The sequence below is a fragment of the Danio aesculapii genome, chromosome 24 (genome assembly GCF_903798145.1).
Source record: "Danio aesculapii chromosome 24, fDanAes4.1, whole genome shotgun sequence".
NCBI classification, from domain to species: Eukaryota; Metazoa; Chordata; class Actinopteri; order Cypriniformes; family Danionidae; genus Danio; species Danio aesculapii.
Genome location: NC_079458.1, coordinates 2,362,992 through 2,381,776, shown reverse-complemented (window position 1 = coordinate 2,381,776; position 18,785 = coordinate 2,362,992). Strand labels below are relative to the sequence as shown.

The following is an 18,785-nucleotide window of genomic DNA, read 5'->3' as shown; positions in this document are numbered from 1 at the left end:
CCCCTTAAGCAATATTTGTATTGGATTGTCTCCAGAACAAACCACTGTTATACAGTGACTTGCCTAATTACCCTAACTTTACCCTAATTAACCTAATTAAGCCTTTAAATGTCACTTTAAGCTGAATACTAGTATCTTGAAGAATATCTAGTCAAATATTATGTGCTGTCATCATGGCAAAGATAAAAGAAAGTCTGTAACATTCAGGGTAATCATCATAAATTTAAGGTTTTAATGCGTTATTTTGTAAAATTGCTCTGTGCATTTACAGTAATTTACAGTAAAGTACAGTTTTCCAATGCGAAATAACTAAGAATTTACTTAATTATTCCTTTTTTACAGAGAAAAACCCACAACTACAACCAATCTGTGTAAAATAAAAGGGATTTAGAAGTTATTTTATGCAGTGTTAATGTATAATAGCTTTATTAAAAGTCACAGAAGTTCCAATTATTATTTCTGCATGTAGTAGACCAGATTAATGTGTGATAAACTTCACATTTGAGCTATTAAGCTGATAAAAATACACTTCAAATACAAAGTGAATATTCTTAGAAAGCATTTAAAATCATAAAGCATTATTCACTGTATTTTGAAGCGTTCACAATGTCAATATTGTGCATGTTCAAAAACCAGAAAAGTTAAGCTTATTAATTACCATAGCTTTATTAGCTACTAATAACTTTAACTAAATAACTAGAAACTAATAGCTTAACAGTTAAAGTTATTATATATAAACAGCTAACCTGCAGCATATAGGTGATGTCCACGTGTATATGTTCAATGAAGTCAGAATCAGAATCAGTTTTATTGCCAAGTGTGCTTCACACACACAAGGAATTTGTTTTGGCTACAGAAGCTTCCAGTGTACATAAAGTGACAACACAGAAAAATAATAACACAACAAAAAAATAAAATAAAATAATAATAAAAAAAATGATGAACATTAAACAGATGCGGTTAGTCAAGAAACCTGGATGTTGAGTTGTATGTACAGATTGTTATAAATATACAGGTTTCAAGGTGCTGTGTACAAGTGCGAATGTAGAGAGTATTGCATTGTATATTGATATAAGGTGCTGCGTACAAGTGCGTATGAGAAAGTATTGCACATATTTATTGCACAGTAGGGGAATATTTAACTGTTCATAAGGTAGACAGCCTGAGGAAAGAAACTTTTCCTGTGTCTGGCTGTTTTTGTGCTTGGTGCTCTGAAGCGCCGACCAGACGGTAACAGTTCAAACAGGTAGTGTGCTGGGTGTGAGGGGTCCATAGTGATTTTGCGAGCCCTTTTACTCACTCTGGAAGAGTACAGTTCTTGAAGTGTAGGAAGGGTAGTGCCAGTGATTCGTTCAGCAGTCCGGACTATTCGCTGTAGTCTACGGAGGTCGGTTTTGGCAGCTGAGCCGAACCAGACGGTGATTGAAGTGCAGAGGATGGATTGGATGACAGCTGAGTAGAACTGTACGAGTAGCTCCTGTGGCAGGTTGAACTTCCTCAGCTGACGAAGGAAGTACAGTCTCTGCTGGGCTTTCTTCACAATAGAGTCTATGTGAGTGTCCCACTTCAGATCCTGAGAGATGGTGGTGCCCAGGAACCTGAATGACTCTACTGCAGCCACAGTGCTGTTCATGATGGTGAGTGGGGGGAGTGCAGGGGGGTTTCTCCTGAAGTCCACTATCATCTCCACTGTTTTGAGCGTGTTCAGCTCCAGGTTGTTGTATCTGCAGAAGTGTATTTGTTATCACTGTATTGAATATATGTCTAATTGTGCTGTGATTTTGTTGTGTTGTTGCAGATGTGTAATGGAGTATCAGACTGTCCCGGGGCTGAGGCTTCAGATGAGTCTGGCTGTGGGGTCTGGGGTCTCTGGGGCCCCTGGAGTGCCTGCAGTCGGAGCTGTGGATCGGGAATCATGAGCCGACAGAGACGCTGCAGTCCGGAGCATTCAGACTGTAGAGGACAGAAAACACAACGCCAGCAGTGCTACTCCACTGCCTGTCCCGGTAACACACACCCGCACCATGGACCCTTTTCACATTTCTGGGTCTCTCAAGAGCAGAATTTTTTAGAGTGTAAAAATAAAATGACTTGAAATACCTTGCATATACTTCTGGTTGTGTCTCAACAGTGGACGGCTACTGGTCACCGTGGTCAACATGGTCAAACTGCAGTAAAAGCTGTGGTGGTGTTGAAATACGTCAGAGAGAGTGTGTTCCAGCACAGAACGGAGGCAGAAGCTGTGCAGAAATACCTGGAGAAACTAACATGACCACCGATATCAGTAAGAAACAACACTGATGACCACAAACTGCTCACCAAATTAAATCTACTCTGTAAAAAATAAGTGTTAATTAGATTAGATTAGATTCAACTTTATTGTCATTACACATGTACAAGTACAAGGCATCGAAATGCAGTTTCGGTCTAACCAGCAGTGCAATAGCAGCAAGTGCAGGATACAGGTATAAGTTATAAAGTGCAGTTATAGAAAAATTATGGTGATATTTACAGATAGATGTACTATGAACATTATATACAGGTTGTATTAGAGTGGCAGATAGATAAACAATTACATATGTCCATGTGCAGTGGGTATGTACAGTTCAGATAAGTGAATCAGTGCAATGAATATGTGCAAACTTTAAATGTGCAAATGTTAAATAGTGCAGTGATTGTGAGGAGTATAAGTTAGAGGAGTGTGGGGTGTATTGGGGGGGCAAAAGAGTCAGTGAGGGGCAGAGTTCAAAAGGGAGACAGCTCTGGGGAAAAAGCTGTTCCTCAGTCTGCTGGTTTTTGTCCGGGGGAGCCTGAAGCACCTGCCAGAAGGCAGGAGAGAAAACAGTCTGTGAGCAGGGTGAGAGGAGTCCTTAAGAATACTGCGTGCTCAGCGCAGACAGTGTTTCTTCTGGATGTCCTCTATGGCTGGCAGTGTAGTCCCTGTGATGCGTTGGGCAGTTTTCACCACCCGCTGCAGTGCCTTACGCTCAATGAACAGCTTCTGTATTTTGTGGTGTTTTGGGTTTATTCATGGCTCTGAATTGCATTATGGGATGTTGATCTCTGCTCTGTCCTCTTTTGATGCTGAAAATTCAACTCTACAGTTTAGCAAAGTGCCTTTTATTGACATTTTAGTTGTTTGAAATAGTATAATGAATAAGAAATAATATCTAGAGAAATAAGTGTGTAAAAGAACAGAAAATGTGCTGCAGTTTATTACAAGGTTTCTGAAGTGTAATATACAACACCAACACACTCAATATAGCACTGCACACTATTAAAAATGTTCATAAAAGTCACTCTATCTGTAATTTTGAAGGTTAAAACTTGTTGGATGACAGATCAAGATCCCGTAATGCAATTCAAAAGCATAAATAAAATAAAAATATGATCACAAAATATGATAAAACTGCTAATTTACGGATTTGTTTTACAGTGTGGAGCCTATTTGTGCACTGCTCAAGTCACAACTGCCTCTAGTTATGACTATCTTAGCCCATCTTAAACCATAAAATCAAAACATTCAACTTTACTAGTGCATTTTGTTAGTCGTGAGGCCCAATTACACCAAGCATGACTATAAAGATAATGATAAAGAGATAGTTGTAAAAATGGTTCACAGTGTTAAAGAATAGTTCATGGCACAACAACAACGATAAGTGAAGTTTCACGAACTAATTTCGAGAGGAGCACGTGATATGACCGACTGCAGCTGGTCTCTCATCTACAATCATTATCTAGCCAATCAGATTAATCTACACTCACTACAAGTAGCCTAGCCAAAATCACTCCCTTATCTTTGTTTCCGAAGAAACCCCCCGTCCACCCCTTCTCCCCCTTTCCTTCTTTACCAGAGGGAGCTCTCGAGAACCTCCTGATCTCGTACTCCGCTTACATGCTCTATTGGCCAGGCGGGAGCCCTGGGCTTAATTATCACAGAGCTCAGGGTTCTCTCCCGGGACAGCATGCCAAACCTGCTAATAGCATCGAGCAATATCTAAGTGTGATATATATATATATATATAAGAAGAAAAAGAAAGAAACCAGTCAGTGGTAAGGAGTGACAACAATGCTAGTGATATAATGATAGTAATAATGACAGTAAACAAGCAGTGTACGAGTAGTGAAATAGCGGCTCGTGTGCTGTGCTGCCTTCATTGTGGTAAGAGCGTTAATTACTCACGTCGCCTCCTTCGCCATAGTATTCTACTGCGACATCGCGCATAGGAGATAAATGATATCAGTACGTAATAACCGTTTATGATCTATTACTGAACCGATATCAATCATTTTGATACCCTGTCATGGATTGGTCAGGCTCTCACGACCCCCACTCACGAAGATCACCATCACCTGACTTCTAATGAGCACACAGCTGCATCACATTCACGAGCACCAGATAAAAGCACAGCACTCCAGTCGCTCATTGTCCGGGCTCGTCTCGACGAAAGCGGACAACTGAGCGACCACTCAGCGTAGTCATCCTCAGCTAAAACAAACGATTTACTTACCTGTTCTCTTTGTATTCCTCCTAGTCTTCCTGGTCCTCCCGAATCGTCCTGTCTTCCAGTCCTTCCAAGTCTGTGTCATCCTCTGTCAGCTGTATCTGGTGTGTGCTGTCCATCCTCGTGTATTCCTGTTACCCAGCCACGGAGGAAAAGACCCCAACATCATTCCTGATCCTCCTGGCTATCCTTCATGTGCTCCTTGTTGTCATTTAATAAACACCCTAACGTTTCCTTACCTCTGTCTCCTGTCCGCTTCATAACAGAAGCCCGGACCCATAACGACGACAACATGAGCACCCCCGATCACCTTCAAGAGCTGGTGGACCAGTTGAAGCGGATTCTACAGCCACCAGCTCCACTTTCCAACGCACCACCAGCACCGAGCACTTCCGCCTCCACAGTTTCTTCTTCGGCCCTTCCTTCCAGTCCCATGGCCCGACCAGCGCCCTACTCAGGCGGAGCGGGGGAGTGCAATGGTTTTCTGTTACAATGTTCCCTCATATTCGAAATGCAACCTTCTCTATATCCCACAGATAAGTCGAAGATCGCCTACATCGTATCTCTACTCTCTGGACCTGCACTTAAATGGGCTGAGACGATCTGGAACCAAGCCGGGCCGGTCATGAATTCCATCACTACCTTCACGGAGTATTTCAAAGAGGTGTTTGGACGTTCTGATGGGGAAGTAGCCGCTGGAGAGCAGCTGTATCATCTAAAGCAAGGTACTCTATCTACACAGGAATATGCTCTCCGGTTTCGCACTCTAGCAGCTGCAAGTGGATGGAATGAGAGATCGTTGTTGACCACGTACCGGCTCGGCTTGGAACCCACTCTCCGAATCCAACTGGCCACATTAGATGATACAATGGGTCTGGAGAGATTCATCCAACATTCTCTCCGATGTTCCGATCGTCTCCGTTCCTATCAACAGGACACCATCACCCCCTCGTCTGCACTCCTCCAATCGCCTGAGTCAACAGCCTCTCCAGAACCAGAACCCATGATAATAGAGTCTGGAAGACTGACATCAGCGGAACGACAGAGGAGGCTGACCCGGGGTCTGTGTCTATACTGCGGTGTCAGTGGACACACCCGTATGGAGTGTCCCCTTCGTCCCATTCGGACTTCAGTGAGTGTATTCAGTACGAATATTGAACAATGTAAACCACTTACTACCACCGTACAAATAACTACTGCCTCTATTTCTCTCCTTGTCACAGCCCTCATCGACTCCGGGTCAGCAGGGAACTTCATCTCCCAATCCCTCTGTCGTCAACTCCACCTCCGTACCGAGGCGTCCTCGCATATATACCAGATACAACCGATAACCCAGTGCACTCGATCTTCGACCCGTATCCATCGACAATGCGAGGACATCCTTCTTCAAGTGGGGTTGTTACATCAAGAGAGGATTCAATTTCTGGTTCTGGAGGGTGCAAATATGGACATCATTCTAGGGCGCCCGTGGCTGGTGAAGCACGATCCCATCATCTCTTGGGGCACAGGAGAGATAAAGAAATGGGGATCTGGATGTACACCTGCCTGTTTTCCAAATCTCCCTCTTCAAGGTCGGAACCCCATTTCTTTGTTTGCAACATCGGTCGAGAGCCCTCCTGAGAAGCAGTCTATCCACATTCCTAAGGAGTACAGCTCCTTTCATGATGTCTTCTGCCCCAAGAGAGCTTCCCAGCTACCGCCGCATCGGCCATGGGACTGCGCGATCGACCTAGTTCCAGATGCCCAGTTGCCAAGAGGTAGGATCTACCCGCTCTCGCTTCCAGAGAATCAGGCAATGGAAGATTACATAAGGGAGGCTCTGAGTCAGGGGTACATACGTCACTCAAAATCACCAGCCGCCTCAAGCTTCTTCTTTGTGGCCAAGAAGGACGGAGGGCTGCGTCCATGCATCGACTACAGGGTCCTAAATAACGGTACAGTAAAATACCGATATCCCCTTCCTCTGGTACCAGCCGCTTTGGAACAGCTCCGAGAAGCTAAAGTCTTCACTAAATTGGACCTCCGCAGCGCGTATAATCTGATAAGAATACGTGAGGGGGACCAATGGAAGACAGCATTCGTGACCCCTACTGGCCACTATGAATATGAGGTCATGCCTTACGGTCTGGTCAACGCCCCCTCCGTATTCCAAAACTTCATTCATGAAGTCCTCCGGGAGTTTCTTCACCACTGTGTAATAGTGTACATAGATGACATCCTCATTTACTCCCGGAGTGAGGCCGAACATCGCCAACACGTTGCGGAGGTCCTACACACATTGAGAGAACATCACCTCTACCTCAAAGCGGAGAAATGCTCATTCCACCAGAAGTCGATTCATTTCTTGGGATACATCATTGACCAAACCGGTATACGTATGGATGGGAAGAAAATTGAGGCTGTTCTATCCTGGTCAGAACCCACTTCCATTAAGGAGCTCCAGAGGTTTCTTGGGTTTGCTAACTTTTATAGACGGTTTATCAAGGACTACAGCAGGATTACATCACCTCTCACTAATCTCCTCAAGGGTAAACCCAAAGGACTGGAGTGGACCAAAGAAGCAGCCGCAGCCTTCCGCCTTCTTAAGAAGGAGTTCACAAGGGCCCCACTCCTGACTCATCCTGACCCAAATCTTCCTTTCGTGGTGGAAGTGGACGCATCCACCACCGGCGTCGGGGCAGTATTATCTCAACATCATGATACACCGCCCCGACTGCATCCCTGTGCCTATTTCTCTCGGAAGTTGAGCCCGGCGGAGCAGAATTACAGCATAGGAGACAGGGAGCTTCTAGCAATCAAGCTAGCCTTGGAGGAGTGGCGTCACTGGTTGGAGGGAGCCAAACATCCGTTCCAGGTGATCACAGATCACAAAAACCTCCAATACATCAAAGAGGCCAAGAGACTATGTCCACGTCAAGCCAGATGGTCACTTTTCTTCTCACGTTTTGATTTCTCCATTTCCTATCGTCCAGGACCCAAGAATCTAAGAGCAGACGCTCTCTCTCGTTTACACGAGCATCACGATCATGAAGAACTCCCAACGAAGATTCTTCCCGAACACATCTCCATTTGTCCGATCACCTGGAACGCTCCTCCAGTCGTTGCCACTCCGGAAGCCCCTGCTCCGCCGGGATGCCCTCCTCATCGGCAGTTCATACCACCTGAACACCGGGTAGATCTGATCCACTCCTTACATACCTCGCTAGGCACTGGACATCCAGGGATCAACAATACTCTCTCGCTAGTATCCCAACGATTCTGGTGGCCAAACATGGCAAGGGATGTGAGGCAATATGTTCAGGGCTGTAAGGACTGTGCCCAATCCAAGAGCCCACGTCATCTACCCGCTGGAAAGCTCCATCCCTTGCCGATTCCGAACCGTCCCTGGTCACACCTAGGAGTGGACTTTATCACTGACCTCCCTTCGTCAGAAGGTAATACCTGTATTCTAGTCATAGTAGATAGATTCTCAAAGTTTGTCAAACTAATCCCTCTGAAAGGTCTTCCCACAGCCTTTGAAACTGCCGACAATATCTTTAATCAAGTCTTCAGGTCATTTGGTATTCCAGAAGATATTGTGTCGGACAGAGGTCCACAGTTCATCTCACGTCTATGGAAAGCCTTCTTCAAGCTCCTAGGTGTGGCCGTCAGCCTCTCTTCTGGATATCATCCCCAAACCAACGGGCAGACAGAGAGGAAGATTCAGGAGGTGGGACGGTTCCTGAGGACCTTCTGCAGTGGTCACCAGAACTCCTGGAGCCAGTATTTGGGCTGGGCAGAATATGCCCAAAATTCACTGCGGCAACCCTCCACCGGACTCACGCCATTCCAGTGCGTCCTGGGCTTCCAACCATCGCTCTTTCCCTGGGATGGCGAACCATCTGATGTCCCCGCAGTGGATCACTGGTTTCGGGAGAGCGAGAGAGTCTGGGACGAGGCTCATCAACATCTGCAGAGGGCAGTCCGTCGAAGCAAGGTAACCGCCGATAGGAGAAGGTCTGAAGAACCCAGATACACACCCGGACAAAAGGTGTGGCTATCCACCCGGGACATACGCATGCGACTGCCCTCTCGCAAGTTAAGTCCCCGATTTGTTGGTCCCTTCACCATCGTGGAACAGGTTAACCCCGTCACCTACAAACTACAATTACCCTCTCACTACCGTATTCACCCTACATTCCACGTATCACTCCTGAAACCCTATCACGATCCTGTTCTTCCCTCCACAGAGCCTGACCACGAAGAGGAACCCCCTCCTCCACTGCTCCTAGAAGAAGGAGCCGTCTACGCAGTGAAGGAGATCTTGCGTTCCCGACGTCGTGGTGGCCAGTTGGAGTACCTGGTGGACTGGGAAGGGTACGGCCCCGAAGAAAGGACATGGGTTCCCAGAGCTGATATTCTCGATCCTAGTCTCATGGTGGAGTTTCATGAGAGCCACCCTGAGTTCCCAGCGCCTAGAGGCAGAGGGAGACCACCACGGCGTCGGAGGTGTCGGCCCTCAGGAGCGGGCCCTGGGGAGGGGGGTACTGTCATGGATTGGTCAGGCTCTCACGACCCCCACTCACGAAGATCACCATCACCTGACTTCTAATGAGCACACAGCTGCATCACATTCACGAGCACCAGATAAAAGCACAGCACTCCAGTCGCTCATTGTCCGGGCTCGTCTCGACGAAAGCGGACAACTGAGCGACCACTCAGCGTAGTCATCCTCAGCTAAAACAAACGATTTACTTACCTGTTCTCTTTGTATTCCTCCTAGTCTTCCTGGTCCTCCCGAATCGTCCTGTCTTCCAGTCCTTCCAAGTCTGTGTCATCCTCTGTCAGCTGTATCTGGTGTGTGCTGTCCATCCTCGTGTATTCCTGTTACCCAGCCACGGAGGAAAAGACCCCAACATCATTCCTGATCCTCCTGGCTATCCTTCATGTGCTCCTTGTTGTCATTTAATAAACACCCTAACGTTTCCTTACCTCTGTCTCCTGTCCGCTTCATAACATACCCCTAGTAACGAGTAACGATGCAGCACATTAAAAAATCTATCAGAGTAAAAGTATTAAACTCATCGAAAATATGTACTGAAGTAAAAGTTGGAGTAGGAGAAAAAAACAATACTCCTGTAGATTACAGATACAGCCTTTTAGTACTTAAGTACAGTAGTAAAGTAGTTCTACTTCGTTACTATACATCTCTGAAATTTAATAATTGGTAAAAAAAAGGAGGTCATGTTTTTTATACACACAATGCTCTGCTGTTGAGTTGTTGAATAATGCCGCAGTCACACTAGAGTTTGAGCATGCGAAATTCTGTTGTTTGGTGCTGCGAAAAGGGGCGGGATTAAACAAGATGATTAGACATTTAAAAAAGGCGAGCGATTGGTCCATGTTTAACATTTCTGTCCAGAGAGGTCATGTTTTGACACTTCGATTGGTCTCACGCAGTAAAGTAATGTGATTTCGCAGGTCAGAGTTCACCAAGCTTGAACTTTGCAACACAGCGAACACATTCACGTGCATTTGAATGGAAGTCTATGCGGAGAAAGGTGCAGTGTGACCGCAGCTTAAGCTCTATGACTGTAAACATTGTTAAATTTGCTCTTCAGTGTTCATCAGTGACTTTTCTGTTACACTGAACTAAACTAAACTGAACTGTGAAAAATGGACTGAAGCAGTTTCAATTTACTAGAGCTTCTTCCATATTAAGCTTTCATAGACACAATCTACATTGTAAAAGTTCTATAGAAATACAGATGTATTGAACTGTGATTGTTTGTGTTTTTCAGGGCCGTGTGCTCAGGATTGCTCTGATGTCTCCTGCCCTGCTGGTCTGGTCAGTCACACCTGTGCTTCATGCCCTTTGACCTGCGCTCATGTATCCGGGACCGCGACATGTGACCCAGACTCAAAGTGCTTCGCAGGTGAGCTGTACACTTCACTGCTTTTTTAAAGCCACTATCAGTCAAAAACAGCATCATGTCGACCAGAGTTTCAGCCATAATGACAATACTGTTGTGTGATAGTGATCTACAATGTAAAATAGCTTTGGAATATTTTATTTATTCTTGAAATGTAAATGTACTCTACTAATTTTTTATGGGCCTTATAATGAAAAGCAATTTTTTTGACTGGTAATTGTCATGATATTAAAAGTCCAAATGTGAAAATGTGAAAAAGTTGACTTTTTAATAAATTAATATAAAATCAGTGCAACAAATACTATTATTAATTAAGATATTATTTTCTTATTGTTCTTATTATCAAATCTTATTGTTTCCAAATAATCTCAAAATGTACTTATATAGACTATACAGTAAATATATGTGTTTGTGTACTAATATTTTAAAGTTTAAGCAGCAGCAAAATAATAACGTTAAGAACATTTTGTGCTTAAAAGCCTATAATAATGCTGAACAGTCACTAAAATATGGTCATTGCAATTTTTGTTATTGCATTATAATATATATATATATATATATATATATATATATATATATATATATATATATATTCTTTATTCTGTTGAACAAAAATTCAATTCACCTTTATTTGTACAGCGCTTTTACAATGTAGATTGTGTCAAAGCAGCTTCACATAGAAGATCATAGTAAATTGAAACAGTGTAGTTTAAGTTCAGTTCAGTTGAGCTCAGTTCAGTGTGGTTTAATAATCACTACTGAGAGTCAAAACACTGAAAAGCAAATCCAACGATGCGCAGCTCTACAGATCCCGAACCATGCAAGCCAGTGACGACAGCGGCGAGGAAAAAACTTCACCAATTTGCGAAAGTGAAGAAAAAAAAAAACCTTGAGAGAAACCAGGCTCAGTTGGGCACGACCATTTTAATTTCTCCGCTGGCCAAACGTCTTGTGCAGGTCTGTAGTCTTGGCGCCGGAGGCTCAGGATACAGCCTGGTCCAGGATATGGAGACCTTGGGATAATCTCGTCGCTGGTCTTGGATCGAATCAGTTGCGCTGCATGGTCTGAGGGCCTAGGGATGAGTATCCCCTGGTGGAAATAGAGAATAATGGGAATATTTAGCTTAGCTGCTGTTCATAGTGTGTATAAACGAGATGCAGAAACCTGTGTGGAGCACATTCATGTATCACACCGCTAAGTGGTGCACTAAGTGTATGCTTTACTGAACAGATAGGTCTTTAATCTAGTTTTGAATTGGGAGAGTGTGTCTGAGCCTCGGACGTTATCAGGAAGGCTATTCCAGAGTTTAGGAGCTATAAATGAGAAGGCTCGACCTCCTTTACTCGACTTTGCTATTCTAGGTACTACCAGAAGCCCTGAGTTTTGAGACCTTAAAGAGCGAGTTGGATTGTAGCGAGACAGAAGATTGGTTAGATAAACAGGAGCTAGATTATTGAAAGCTTTATATGTAAGAAGCAATATTTTAAATTCAATACGAAACTTAACAGGCAGCCAGTGTAAGGAGGATAAAAGTGGGGTGATGTGATCATATTTTCTAGACCTGGTAAGAACTCTGGCAGCTGCATTTTGTACTAGCTAAAGTTTATTAATAGAGGATGCTGGGCAGCCAGCAAACAGAGCATTACAGTAGTCCAGCCTAGAAGTCATAAAAGCATGGACTAGCAGGATTTAGGCCCAATAAGTAATAATTCTGCTTTGTCTGAATTTAAGAGAAGATAATTGTTGGTCATCCAGTCTTTAACATCTTTAATACACTCAGTTAGCTTAAATATTTAAAAAAAAAAAGAAGATATTTTCAAGAATTTTACAAGCATGTAACCATTGATTTTCATAGTATTTGTTTTCTCTACTATGGAAGTCAATGGTTACAGGTGTCCAACATTCTTCAAAATATCTTCTTTTGTGTTCAACAGAAAAATGAAACTCCTGAGTATAAGTAAATGATGAATACATTTTAATTTTCAGTCGAATTGTCTTTTTAATAATATTACAGTGTTTAACATATATGGGGTAATGTTGTTGATGTTTCTGCATTAGAGTATTGTTTTGGGTTATACTGTATTCTACTGTATTCTACTGTGTATTAGGCTGCTGGTGTCCTGAAGGGAAGGTGATGAATGCAGATCATCAGTGTGTTCCTCCAGAGGAGTGTGTGTGTGAGGTGTCTGGCGTTCGCTACTGGCCCGGTCAACAGGTCAAAGTGGGCTGTGACATCTGTGTGTGTGAGAGAGGCAGAACGCAACACTGTCAGCCTAATCCAGAGTGCTCAGGTGAACACATTCACACACATACACATACACACACTGAGCACAACACTCTCAGCCCAACCCACAGTGCGCAGGTGAACACACACACATATACGCACACACAAACGCATTCACACACTGAGCACAGCACTGTCAGCCTAACCCAGAGTGCCAAGGTGAACATACACACACACACACACACACACACACACACACGTATACACACACACAGGTGAAGACACACATATGCAGACACACAACGATCACTGCACTGTCAGCCCAATGCACATTGCTCAGGTGAACACACTAACACAATACACACACACACTCACACTGAGCACAGCACTGTCAGCCCAACACAGGAGAACACACACAAATGCATGCACACACACATACTTTAACACACACAAACTCACAAGCACACTCATACACATACACGTACACACACACAAACAAACAAACATAAACACAACACACACTGTCAACATACACTAACAAACACACTCTCGCATACGCTCACACACACACACACTGACACTCAACATAAAAACTTACACTCGCACTCACAACACACTCTCACACAAACAGTACACATTTGCAAACCTATACAGCACTCACACACATACACAATATACACTTACAAACACACACAATACACACATGTAGACACATAAAATCACAGGAATTTATTTTTTGTGTGTGTTTGTGTGTGTATGGGTGGTCAGTTCACTGCGGCTGGTCCTCCTGGTCTCTCTGGGGCGAGTGTTTGGGTCCGTGTGGAGTTCAGAGTGTCCAGTGGTCTTTCCGAAGCCCAAATAATCCCACAAAACACGGAAACGGCCGCCAGTGTCGAGGAATTTATCGGAAAGCCCGACGGTTTGTATGAACATTTCACTTTTCAACATCTTGAACATCTGCCAAACAGAAAACACTGCACTGCTGTTTCACTTTAGACAACTTTTTCACTTGTACTTTTATTCAGATATCTGTCACGAGTAAACTATAATATACAGTACATCATTCAGTATACTGTACAATATACTACTCATGATTCTGGGATTGCAAACTCAATATAATTCACAGTATAACCCCGTAAAACACGAATAACCCCGTAAAAAACGTCATGTTAGTGCAAATAATGTGTAGAATGTTAAAGTTATTGAGCACAATTAGTTGAGAAATTAGTTTAAAATGAGTTCATACAGTGAAGATCGTGTGGTATTACATGTAGTTTGGATAAATCTGTAGTGTTTTGAACCTAATGACTGTAACACAACTAAAAATCTGTTTAATTTGATATCTATAATGTTGATAGTTTTTTATTTACAAGTTTAACAATTCTGCATTTAGACTGTTTGTTTGTTTGTAGTTTTGATTTGTCTTTCTGTCATTTATGATATTTGTTGTTGTGTTTGTTTTATGTTTTGTTATATCGTTTTGTTTTGTCGTTTTGTTTGTTTTTTTGTTTTGTTTTGTTTCATTTGACTTTGTTTCGTTTCATTGTTTTAGTTTGTTTCATTGTTTTGTTTTGTCGTTTTGTTTTGTTTCATTGTTTTGTTTTGTTGTGTTCTTTTCATTTTGCTTTGTTTCGTTTCATTTAATTTTGTTTCATTGTTTTGTTTAGTGTTTTTTTGTTTTGCTTTGTTTCGTTTTGTTTCAATATATATTTTTTTCATTTCGTTTTGTTGTTTCGTTTCATTGTTTTGTTTGTTTTTTTTGTTTGCTTTTTGTTTTGTTTCATTGTTTTGTTTCCTTTCATTGTTTTTTTGTTTTTTTTTGTTTCGCTTTGTTTCGTTTAATAGTTTTTTTTTTCATTGTTTTGTTTCCTTTTGATGTTTTGTTTTTGTTTCATTATTTTGTTTCGTTTCATAGTTTTGTTTGTTTTTTACATTTCGCTTTGTTTCGTTTCATTGTTTTTTTTCATTGTTTTGTTTCCTTTCATTGTTTTGTTTGTTTTTTCCGTTTCGCTTTGTTTCGTTTCATTGTTTTTTTTTCATTGTTTTGTTTCCTTTTGATGTTTTGTTTTTGTTTCATTGTTTTGTTTCGTTTCATAGTTTTGTTTGTTTTTTTCATTTTGTTTTGTGTCATTGTTTTGTTTCCTTTATATGTTTTGTTTTTGTTTCGTTTCATTGTTTTGTTTGTTTTTTTTGTTTGCTTTTTGTTTTGTTTCATTGTTTTGTTTCCTTTCATTGTTTTTTTGTTTTTTTTGTTTCGCTTTGTTTCGTTTAATAGTTTTTTTTTCATTGTTTTGTTTCCTTTTGATGTTTTGTTTTTGTTTCATTGTTTTGTTTCGTTTCATAGCTTTGTTTGTTTTTTTCATTTTGTTTTGTGTCATTGTTTTGTTTCCTTTATATGTTTTGTTTTTGTTTCGTTTCATAGTTTTGTTTGTTTTTTCCGTTTCGCTTTGTTTCGTTTCATTGTTTTTTTCATTGTTTTGTTTCCTTTTGATGTTTTGTTTGTTTTTTTTTATTCACATTGTTTCGTTTCATTGTTTTGTTTCCTTTTGATGTTTTGTTTTTGTTTCATTGTTTTGTTTCGTTTCATAGCTTTGTATGTTTTTTCATTTTGTTTTGTTTTGTGTCATTGTTTTGTTTCCTCTATATGTTTTGTTTTTGTTTCATTGTTTTGTTTCGTTTCATAGTTTTGTTTGTTTTTTTCATTTCGCTTTGTTTCATTGTTTTGTTGTTTTGTATCATTGTTTTGTTTCCTTTCGATGTTTCATTTTGTTTAATTTCTTTTTTCATTTTTTTATATTTGTCATTGTGTTTGCTTGTTTGTTTGTTTATTTTTTGTTTTTCTGTCATTTCTGATGCTGTACGTTTAATGGTTGTGTAATATTACAAATGTGGTGTCCTAATTACTTTTTATAAAAAAGTTGAAAATCAGAGAAAATGCTCATTGTTGTGTGTGTGTGTTCAGCTGTCAGACGGAGCCGTGCAGTGAGTGTGAGTATCTCGGACACACACATGCAGTGGGTGAGCGCTGGAAAGGAGGTCAGTGCCAGCTGTGCCAGTGTTTGCCCAACCTCACTGTGCAGTGTGGCCCATACTGCCCATATGCTGCCACTGGATGCCCACAGGTGTGTGTGTGTGTGTGTGCGAGCGTGTGCTGCATTTATGTGTTTTCTGTGGTGTTTGTTCTGTGTTGTGTGTAACTTACAATACTTTGTCTATTATATCATCATACTAATGTGTTGCTATTGTTTTAACTAACTGGGTCACATTTTCCTGATGTCAGGGTCATATTCTGACTCCAGCAGAAGGAGACGAGTGCTGTCATTGTGAAGAGAGAGGTTAGTGCTGATCAGTTCTTTTCTGCATGTGATATTTGTGTGTCTAATACCACAATGCTTCATGCTGTATAAACATGCACATCTTTGTGTTGTCAGGTAATGGTTCCACTATTATGACGACTACACCAATGATCCTGCCAATAACACTCGGACCCTCCAGACCACCAGAGGGCCCTCCAACAGTGCCCACATACCCGCTGCCACCCGGAGGTCAGATTCATTAACGGTGTTATCATGATGACCTATTTGTCTATACAGTGCCTATAGAAAATCATGATAACCCTTTAAAAATAAATACTTTATTTGTCATACAGTCTGAACCAAATCACATCCCTAATAACTTTCCCAACCTTTCCTAACTGTTTTCGTAGCCTTCCCCTAACTTGTGTCTTTCTACAACTTTAACCCGAAGGTCTTTTGAAAGCAGGGTGTGATGTGAGTAAACGTATAGATTTTCACAGGGTATGAGGATTTTCTATAGGCACTGTATATAAAACAATACTTCTGTGAAGATGATCAAATGGCTTTTGTTACATATCTAATGTTACATTTCTGCATGAAGAGAGAAGATATTTTGCAGCGTAACAATTTGTTTTGACATGATAATTAAATGCATTATATTTGGTCAGATTAATGCTACTCTAATGCAATAAGTATGTCATTATAATGATTTCTATGTATTGTGCATAACAATAACATTTGTTAATTTAGTTTAGATTTTATTGTTGATGAGATGTTATTACTATCACAATTAAGCACAATTTATTCAATCAAATTACTGCTTTAAAATATGTCTTTTAAATTATTATGAAAATTGTCAATGCAAAAAGCATAAATATATACTTTTGATTAAATACACGTCATTTTTGAAAAATAGTTTTTATTATTTTTAATAATCTATTAAATGTATCATCAGAAAAAAAATAAACCTGTTACAATATTGTTTATTTATTTATTTATTTATTTATTTATTTTATTACATTTTATAAAATAATAAAAGTATTGATGAGATGTTATTAATATGACAATTAGGCACAATTAATGTAATAAAATTACTGCTTTAAAATATGTATTTTAAATTGTTATGAAATTGTCAATGCAAAAAGCATAAAAATATGCATTTGATTAAATACACACAATGTATTTATAAAAATATAGTTATTATTATTATTTTAATAATCTATTAAATGTATCATCAGAAAAAATAAACCTGTTACAATATTATTTTTTATTTATTTATTTATTTTATTTTGTGTTGTTTTTTATTTTTTGTTACATTTTTTAAAATAATAAAATGATGAATGAAATGTTATTAATATGACAATTAAGCCCAATTTATTCGATCAAATTACTGCTTTCAAAAATATGTATTTTAAATTATTATGAAAATTGTCAATGCAAAAAGCATAAAAATATGCATTTGATAAAAGTTATTATTTTTTAATAATATGTTAAATGTATCATCAGACAAAATAAACTAGTTAGTATTTAATTTAATTTAATTTAATTTAATTTAATTTAATTTAATTTAATTTAATTTAATTTAATTTAATTTAATTTAATTTAATTTAATTATTTCATTTTATTTTATTTTATATTTTTTTGTAGTTGCACATTTGTGTTATGGAATTTAAAAAACTGTAATATTTAGCAAAAAATGTGTTAATATAATATGGATTTATTATAATATGCATAAATAAATATTTAAATCATATAATAATTACTGCTACTATAATTAACTTAATCATTAGACATAATTATCATTAAGATAAAATGCATATTTTACTGCTCATTTATTTCTGCAGTCTTTGATGTGTCTGAATGCTTTATCTCTCCACAGTAAACATCTCTCTTTGTTTTCTGCTATTCTCTGTGTTGTTTAATAGATGAGTGTTGGTCACCTCTGGGTGTTCAGTCGCTCCCCGCTGCCAGCTTCAGCTCCTCATCCCACCAGGCCGGTCACCCTCCGTCTGCTGGACGTCTGAACGCTGGAGACCCTCACCGAGACCTGCAGGGCTGGAGCCCGGAACCAGAACAGTACAGAGAGCTCCCGCACGGGACGCCAGAGGACAGCGGACACCCATCACATGGCCCGTACCTGCAGATAGACCTGCTCACACAACATAACATCACAGGTACGGTATCAACTAGGCATGGGATGATAACCGGTTTCAATGTTTACCATGGTTTGGAAAAATCAAGGTTTTAAAAGTGCTAACATTTTCTGTTATACCATTCTTACTGTTTACAGTTGAAGTCAGAATCCTGTGAATTATTATTTTTTTTTTGGTTTTCCAATATTTCCCAAATGATGTTGAACAGATTCAGGAATTTTTTCACAGTATTTCCTCTAATATTTTTTCTTCTGGAGAAAGTCTTATTTGTTTTATTTCAGCTAGAATAAAAGCAGTTTTTAATTGTTTTAAAGCCATTTTAAGGTCAATATTATTAGCCCCCTTCAGCAATATTAGTTTTGGATTGTCTCCAGAACAAACCACTGTTATACAATGACTTGCCTAATTACCCTAACTTTACCCTAATTAACCTAGTTAAGTCTTTAAATGTCACTTTAAGCTGAATACTAGTATGTTGAAGAATATCTGGTCTAATATTATTTACTGTCATCATGGCAAAGAGAAAATAAATCAGTAATTAGAGATGAGTTATTAAAACTATTATGATTAGAAATGTGTTGAAGAAATCTGCTCTCTGTTAAACAGAAATTGGGGAAAAATATATATATATACAAGTGGGCTAATAATTCAGGAGGGCTAATAATTCTGACTTCAACTATATAATATTATGTGC

At 39.9% G+C, this 18,785-nt stretch overlaps 1 protein-coding gene across 1 annotated transcript in view; it reads left to right on the top strand.

Moving 5' to 3' along the window:
* The window catches only part of LOC130218909 (SCO-spondin-like), a 76,457-nt gene that overhangs the window by 16,869 nt on the left and 40,803 nt on the right, over positions 1–18,785 (top strand). The window contains exons 15-22 of the mRNA XM_056451227.1: positions 1,799–2,006; positions 2,132–2,284; positions 10,286–10,420; positions 12,527–12,709; positions 13,411–13,561; positions 15,605–15,828; positions 16,074–16,187; positions 17,864–18,112. Coding sequence (XP_056307202.1) covers positions 1,799–2,006; positions 2,132–2,284; positions 10,286–10,420; positions 12,527–12,709; positions 13,411–13,561; positions 15,605–15,828; positions 16,074–16,187; positions 17,864–18,112 — 1,417 coding nt within the window. The remainder of the gene's footprint in view (positions 1–1,798; positions 2,007–2,131; positions 2,285–10,285; positions 10,421–12,526; positions 12,710–13,410; positions 13,562–15,604; positions 15,829–16,073; positions 16,188–17,863; positions 18,113–18,785) is intronic.